Below are 7,793 nucleotides of genomic sequence, written 5' to 3'. Positions count from 1 at the left end.
TGACACCTTTGCTCAGTGTTATGTAACGTAGCTATGCCCCGGGCATTTTCTATAGGGATTTTCTTTCTGGAACCCTCTTCCCAGAGATGTAGATTCAAAACTGACGAGGTGATCAGTAGACCTCTCCTCAGTTTCGATGACGCTCCTAGGATCGAATTTTACATGTGGAATCGATTCCGGGCTGAGAAATTTGATATAGGAATCTTGCTCGCTTATGAAACTCAGAGGTGGATAATACTGTAGAAAGTCGCATCGCTCTTATTAGTAGTACCCCAAGCACTGTAGACGCAGTGAAGCACTCGTGGAGGGGGTCTCTGGGAGTTGTTCAACTGACCAGCAGTGGAGTTTCCTTCTCAATGGGAGGAGTCGTCTCTACCCTAGATGGGACCACGGGTATGTTCGCTCTCATGGCCAACGCTGTCGTCATGAATCTACTCCAGTTGGCAGCTTATGGTGTCATAACTCCTTTCAGTAGAGATGCGTTCAGAAGGCTCAACTGGTGAGAGTTGGAGGCTCTTACTACTACTCATTCCTTATCTGCGTTGACTTATTATTTCTTTTGTAGGTACATCTGTTACTTGTCATGGGCGCCACTGGTAGCCTGGGGAGAGCGTACAACACGTTTGGTCTTGCACGGTAACGCTCAGGACTGGGCTCAGTTGTCACGGTAAGGGTGATGCTGCTGCTATGGGTGCTACTGCTGTTGTGGTGTAGGGATAGGGCGTTGGTGTTGTCTAATCATATTGCTGGGATGGATTGGCTTATGATGTGGGCTGTTACGGAGAGGACGGGAGGCTTACCGGCCTGCAAGCTCTGCTCAAGGTAACCCGCTGAGCGGAATAATTCACGCACGATTATGCAGATGTATATGTAGAGTCGTGATTTAGAATCCTTCGATTCTCCATTCTTGGGATGGTCCTGGGCGTGCGCGATACCCATCCTAGCGCGACAGTGGGAAAAGGATAGGAAATCTCTGGGAAATCGTTTGCAGGCTTAAGAGGGTAGGATAGACCTCTTGCAATATCTCGCATTTTGCCCAGTGTGGGGAAATATGCACATAATCAACTACATGTATCGGTGACAATACGAAAATCCTGGGAGAATTTTGAGAAATTTATGTTCGTTTCTGAACACTCCTACGCTAATTTGGTGAAGAAGCTCCTGGGCTCAGCTGAGGAGAGCGAACATATATTCCTCTAACACTGCTTTTGTCAACGCAGGTATACGTCCCCGTACTTGCTGACGATTTTCGCTGAGGGCACTCGCAAAACTGCAGCCAAGTTGAAGAGGTCGCAGGAATTCGCCAAGTCGAAGGGCTGGAAGGTCCTTCAGAATGTTAGTCGTTCGATGCCAAGGGGTGGATTCGAACCGGGGACCTTTAGGTACTGCTACCCAAGACTAAGGGTTTCACTGCGAGTGTCAACGCCTTGGGAGACCAGCTGGACAGCGTGTATGTGAAATAGCCTCTCCGTTATTGCTGGCTGGCGTTGACATTTGATACTGATTTCCATTATGTTGTCAGGTTCGACGTCACGTTGGTCTCCCCTCCGGGACTCGAACCGACTCTAGGTAAGCCTCTTGAGAATGATGTTTCATAGTCTATTCGGGTATATATAGATATTACTAGTATTTTACATCGATAGTATAGTTCAATGATATCTTGATAAGATATGTGAACTCCTCCCGTGAACTGACGATATCTTTCTTAGGTAGCGTACTTCGTGGCAGATTGGGAGAGCTCCACATTTTGCTCAACCGCATACCATTTGCTAGTATCCCACGACGTGATGAAGCTGGATTGGACGCATGGCTCAGACAGAGGTTGGCTCTTCCCGTGGTCGGGTAGAATGTGGTTATTCAGGTGGGCTACCAAGGACGAAAGGATTAGCGGCTTCTTGTCGAGTGGGAGTTGTACGTTCCCGGGCGGAGTTGTCCAGGTGACGCAGTTCAAGAGGAGGATGCTACCAAGAGGTGCGCTTATATTGAACGATACATCTAATATGATCGGGGGTGTCTACCGATCGATTGATATATAAAAATATAGAGAACAGGGATGGCTTAGTTGGAGGACGAATACAAGGGCGCGGGTGAATTGAAAATCGCGCGCCTTACTCGACCGCAGAAGACTACGACTCCCTAGACAATATACTAGACAACAAAACGCACCACGGGGAGAGTAATGTATATCATGACAACATATGTTACTCTTGTGAACTAAGTTCTGGTTGTTTGATAAATTCTGCTTCACGTGATGGTGTAGAAAGTGGTCTTTGAGAGTTGGGTCTGAACTTGTTGTATACCAAACAACAGCGAACTTATCCGAGGACTGAGTTCCACAAACATTTCTCCCCCGCTCGCACACCACCACCACGTTGTTGTGGGGAGGGGGTGCGGAAGGGAAAACCCGAATGGGTACTACCGTAGTACTTGGGTTGTCTCCGGGGATAAGTCGAGGATACTATTACCTCCACATTCAGAGGCTGGAGAGAATCAGACAACATAGATTGGTCGATAGCTATGTCATGTGGGACATACTCCAATGGCGATTGGTTGCTCCGTGTGGGAACAAATCCCTCCTACTTGTGGAATTTTACTTCGATCAGCTGTAGTTCATCATCGCGGCCATAACAGCAGAGACATGTTCTAATATACAGGAGGCTCAGTCATGTGTACACACAGCGTTTGTTCAACTCAGTGCTGTACCGCAGCATCCAAGCCTCCTTCGTGATATCCGTGGTATATCTAGTTTACAGAGCCTTCCGTACCGATGACGAGGATGTAAGACTTTCAGGGCAATTCGCGCTCGCCATGGTGATCGATTAAGCGTTCAGGTGTTGCGGTTCCGGCTGCGGCTAGCAGCAGTATTGGTAGCAGCTGCGTTTTGTTCGGTGCATCTCCTTTTGAGAGTGTCAAAGCCGAAGAACGATTGAGGCTGGAAGGATTTTTTGGAAGAATCGATCATTCGGGCGTGCGCCAGTGTCATAGTGATGCTACATATTATAGTTTCACGCCTGATTGCTGGAGTGCGTAGATGAATTCACCTACATGTCCTGTGATTACTCTGCAGTTGAAATGATAGTCGGCAGCCCATATCGACTTCCTGCGTGTCGACGGATGTGCACTGATGTAGATAGGAAGAGTAGGAAGTGTTGCAGACCTCCCGCTCCGCTTCCCATGCCACTAGAGTTAACGCTGCAGATGGCAGCCATTGATGCAAATAATAGCAATCGTAGAAGACTCGTATATCTTCGTAACTTCATTGTAATAGAGAGGGACATTACAATCGTCAGAGCACGCCCAAAGATGCAAAAAAAATCACAACAAAGGTTGGCGTCGAGAAAGGGTCACTATGTTGGTTATAGGTAGGCAACGTTAGTACACTTGAATTCTCGTGCTGATATGGGAAGTGAGGCTGAGGAGGCAACACTACGAGAGCTCTGAGGAGGATGAGGAAGCCTTAAGCTAGCACTAGATGATCGATTCAACAGGCTCATGACGACTCTGGGATCACGAGCTGCAGCAGGCTGGGGGAGCATTCATTAGGCGCTGATTCAGGTAGTAGAGTATGGTTCGACAGCGCCTATCGGGCAAGATAACACTGAGTAGATGGTTTTGGCAGTGTCTATCAATGATGCAATTACTGTTCAGTGTGCCTTGGGTGTTGCCATAAGGTATTAACGCTGCATGACGCCATCGGATGCAATCTTGTTGTGTTTTGCTAGTGGCTAGGGTGAAACAGATCATCGAGGCGGGGTCAAGAGTATTCACCGGGTGCTGCTTCTGGTGTCAAGTATCACCAGAATGGTCGAAAACCTGAGACTGAGGCTCCTATTCATTCGCTTCGTTGTTATTCGTAGTAGCGATGGAAGGTGTACGACTAATATCAAAGCTCTTTTCTAAATGGATAGGAATAAAGCTGTGATGAGTGCAGGGTGAGCTTGTTTACTACCATTATAAATGTCTGTTATTCGCACGTCGAAGCTGTTGGAGGCGATGGACGATACTCCTATTGAGGACATACGGAACATATGCATCATAGCTCACGTAGATCATGGTAGTAGGGGGAAGTCTACGTCGTAATCAGCTGCTAATTGTGGAGCAGTTCTGACGTGTTTTGGTGTATATATGCATGCCGTAGTAGTGTTGGTGGGAATATACAGGAAATGATCAAACACGACGGGCTATTGGACTGTGCCTTATTATCTCACCATCTTGTGTGTTTGAATCGTCATGATATTGTCTGTCGCATCCCTCCATCAGCGTGTAGATCTCTACTGCTAATCAGATTAGGTGGCATTCTGTTTGTTATTGTGTATTAGGGAAGACGACATTGTCGGATTATTTATTGGCTAGTAATAGGATAATATCACCAAAACAAGTGGAGGAGGGAACCAAGACAGGCGAGGCGGTAATGAGGAGCAAAAGCGATTGTATCATTGCTACTAGAGATGGGTGAATATATTTCAGTGATGATTTGTTTAGCGCCTATCCATCGTGTTGGAGGAACTTTCGTTCAGGTGCGGTATTTGGATAGCCGCGAGGATGAGGCACGTCGAATGATCACCATTGCGAGTAGTTGTGTTACTCTATTGGATGATGAAGGACATCTCTTCAATTTGGTAATTGGGGATGCCACTGTCGTATCTAGATCACAGCGATTCACCATAGACCATTCGGAATACGAATCAGTTCATGCTATGGATTCCAGATACAGGGTTGTTTCTTGTAGATTTGAGCGCTTCGGTTGGTAACGATGTGTTGTAATACATTTGGGTAGTTAGAATATGAGGGACTTGTTAGGAATTAATCAAAAGCTAGATCGGCCGCCGTCTAGTTTGAGGAGAAAGCGATAGGGATTATATTCATTATCTAGTGGCTGAGTCGTAGAATGCTTGCTAGCCCTGTGCAGACTAGTGAATACTATGAATACAATAAAAGATGAAGGTTTAATTGAAATCTAGTATAATGAACTGCGATGGCTTGAACCTGCTCACCTAGCGGAATTCAGGTGGATTCGCCTGGGCATTTGGACTTCAGTGCAGAAGTATCATCAGCGTCGAGGCTGACAGATGGCTGTCTATTGCTTGTGGACTGTGTGGAAGGGGTAATATTGTGGATACAAGTCATACCACTCCTTCCGTACATCATGGAATAAGGTACGACCTCAAACCCGTCATGTGATGCGGCAAGCATTCGAGGACAGAGTTCAGCCATTGCTAGTCCTGAACAAGTTGGACCGATTAGCAGCTCTCTATCCCGACCCGGAAGATGCTTTCCAGGTAGCATAATATTGGGAAGACGCTTAGGATAGCATCTTCGTCAACTATATGAGTCATACCATTTTCCCTCTTATTGTTTCTGTCCGCGGTGATTTCACGTTGGGTATTCTGCGTCTGACCTCGCGATGTCGGAATTGACAGCAGGATGTAGTCCACGATGATGATGGTCTTCGCGTCAGACCGTTGAAGTGCTGCATTGGGATAGCTCTTCTGTTTTCTCACTCTCAGCGAATTCGTAGTATTATAGAGGATGTTAATATGCACTTTCTGAACTTGGTGGAGTCGGACAAGGAGGCCAAGGGACTGGATGAGATAGATCCTCAGGATGAAGCAATGTATGGCAGTTTCGATCCTACCAATAATAATGTAACAATGGAGGTATCGGGTTCGATCCGCGGCAAGGGAAGATTTCCGTAGGTTTTATTCGCATCAGCTCTACACGGATGGGCGTTCGATCTTCGAGCGTGGGTGGATAAATTGCTGCTACGGAAACTGAAGATGTCGAAAGTGGTTGATTCGGAATGCACAGCGGATGATGTTGTGAAGTATTTATGGGGAGACTACTGTCTGAAGAAGAAGGGCTTCGAGGCTCTCGAAGGTGCAGTGACGGGGAGTCGCACCTTCATCAAGTTGGTGTTGGAAAACATATGGAAGTTGTATGAACAGGATGCTGATATGGGTGAGGGAATCGATCCCGGGATCTTTGGGATGAGCAACAAGCAGCTTAACCTGTTAGACTGTACTTCATTGCTCAGGTCGCGAGAAATTATCTAGTCAGTTTCCATTGAGTCAGCAGATCTTCCGATCGTGCATCAATAAGTTGCCGAATCCAGTGGAGTCAGCGCAAAGGAGGATGAAGACCTTGGCGCCGGGTCTTTGGACGGAAGGTAATACGCTCCAACAGCAGCCGCTCGATCTCGAATATCTATTGTGGTCGAAGGGATACAATACAGGCGGGGCAACTCATTCGAAGGACGCTCGTTGTAGCCTCTCGTGATATCGGCCAATCCATGTACAGTATACAGAAACATTCAGTGGTATCAAATTCTGGCATCAAGAAAGTGGCATTCAGTAGCATAACGGCATTATCTGCTATGCAACGCTCGCTCGTGGTTGACTGTCGCGTTAGCTCCAAATGGTATTACTAGAGTACGTCTTATTACGCTCGAGCATCATTCATTCGGGCTATACTGTCAGTTTAGGTGGACTTTCCTCGGATGAAGTGAAGCTGTATGAAGATTCGCTCACTTCAAATCCTCGTGGCGATGATGCACCGACTGTGGCTTTCGTATCGAAGTTCCAAGCAGCTGATCTACGATTGGGTTGCCTGATAGGAGATAAAGTAAGGATTTGGATAGTGTGGCAGAAAATGCAACTCATGAAATGCTCCGCTCCGCTAGGTTGACACTTTCCGAGAGCTCAACGGTTTTGTGGCGATGACTCGAATATTTTCTGGTGAAGTACGGGTTGGTCAGCAGCTCTATGTGCTGAGGGATGCTACGGGCGAAGGACAGAAGCAAGTGGAGAAAGATGAGTCAGGTGAAAGTAGCGCGCGCCTTGGTGATCGATTGCGGATTATGCTACTGTAGATGCTCCCGATGGTATAACCGTGACTGTTACTAGTATTTATGCGGTATTGGCAAGCTCATTGGTGCCAGCGGAGCAAGCGAAAGCTGGCTGCATCGTAGGCCTAGTATTACACGGCTCAGATGAGGGTGACAGGGCGGACGCGCACAGCGAAGATTTACGGAGTGTTCTCGGTCAGTTGTTGATCCCAGCAATCCGGATGCGCTCGAGGCCGCCAAGCGGTCGGCATGCAGTGGGGTGACGCTATCAAGCGCGAGGGATATGCCACCGTTCGTCAGTCCATTCGAGGGACAACAGAGCATTGTAATAGGAGGGCTCCGCCGGTTGAGAAACACCAGTATTGAGAGGATGATGCACTGATCCTTACGTTGCATCGCTGAGTTTGATACCGTGTCGCGTGTGAATGACAGATCTGAAACTGAAATGTTGAAGCTCAAAACTTAACTATTCAATATAGGGGGCGTTCATGTTAAATGGTTTAGTTTTGACCCGTATAATGGTATAAAGTTTCGCCCCTGTCGAGAGCTATAATTTTTACTCGAGAATGTGGAATTCGTGTGGTGCCTGCTCAACGTGGGTTGAGTGTGTTACATGGGAGGGGTGATTCGGTATTGGTCGTCCACCCCCATCGGCCCTAGAGGGCCCGTATGACAATCGTTGGAGACGCCGTGGGCTTGGCAACTGTGGGATCAGACATTGCTTGGTGACAGGTTCGAGTGTCGGTGTCACCAGTCCGATTGGAGGATACAGATGCTCTCACATTGGGATTGATTCGTTTAAAGCAGGCTGACCCAGCTGCTAGTGTGGCGCGGAATCCAGACACAGGAGAACTGCTCGTTGGATGCTGCGGCGATGAGCACCTGCATCGTTGTGTGAGTGGGCCCCTTTAGTGTTCGGATATACTCTTCCTCGTCAGTGTGGCATTGC

At 47.6% G+C, this 7,793-nt stretch overlaps 2 protein-coding genes across 2 annotated transcripts in view; both read left to right on the top strand.

Annotated features, from left to right (window-relative positions):
* Positions 1 to 356: 356 nt before the first annotated feature.
* Pmar_PMAR008227 (1-acylglycerol-3-phosphate acyltransferase, putative) lies at positions 357 to 1,999 on the top strand (the record flags this gene model as incomplete). Its single annotated transcript, XM_002768882.1, has 9 exons — positions 357 to 499; positions 566 to 667; positions 715 to 822; positions 1,221 to 1,335; positions 1,383 to 1,450; positions 1,523 to 1,569; positions 1,710 to 1,821; positions 1,862 to 1,902; positions 1,938 to 1,999. The coding sequence occupies 9 exons, from the start codon at positions 357 to 359 to the stop codon at positions 1,997 to 1,999; spliced, it is 798 nt and encodes a 265-aa protein (XP_002768928.1).
* Positions 2,000 to 3,929: 1,930 nt separating this feature from the next.
* Positions 3,930 to 7,793, top strand: part of Pmar_PMAR008226 (elongation factor 2, putative) — a gene marked incomplete at its 3' end in the record, with an annotated part of 4,939 nt that continues 1,075 nt past the window's right edge. Inside the window, exons 1-13 of the mRNA XM_002768881.1 lie at positions 3,930 to 4,054; positions 4,320 to 4,408; positions 4,518 to 4,619; positions 5,009 to 5,104; positions 5,157 to 5,279; positions 5,508 to 5,645; positions 5,697 to 5,958; positions 6,035 to 6,166; positions 6,482 to 6,621; positions 6,680 to 6,818; positions 6,869 to 6,994; positions 7,045 to 7,169; positions 7,577 to 7,738. Coding sequence (XP_002768927.1) covers positions 3,958 to 4,054; positions 4,320 to 4,408; positions 4,518 to 4,619; positions 5,009 to 5,104; positions 5,157 to 5,279; positions 5,508 to 5,645; positions 5,697 to 5,958; positions 6,035 to 6,166; positions 6,482 to 6,621; positions 6,680 to 6,818; positions 6,869 to 6,994; positions 7,045 to 7,169; positions 7,577 to 7,738 — 1,731 coding nt within the window. The 5' untranslated portion in view covers positions 3,930 to 3,957. The remainder of the gene's footprint in view (positions 4,055 to 4,319; positions 4,409 to 4,517; positions 4,620 to 5,008; positions 5,105 to 5,156; positions 5,280 to 5,507; positions 5,646 to 5,696; positions 5,959 to 6,034; positions 6,167 to 6,481; positions 6,622 to 6,679; positions 6,819 to 6,868; positions 6,995 to 7,044; positions 7,170 to 7,576; positions 7,739 to 7,793) is intronic.

Source organism: Perkinsus marinus, assembly GCF_000006405.1.
Source record: "Perkinsus marinus ATCC 50983 genomic scaffold scf_1104296966926, whole genome shotgun sequence".
Classification (NCBI taxonomy): domain Eukaryota; phylum Perkinsozoa; order Perkinsida; family Perkinsidae; genus Perkinsus; species Perkinsus marinus.
Note: the sequence above shows the minus strand (reverse complement) of the source record. Positions and strands in the feature narration are given on the sequence as shown.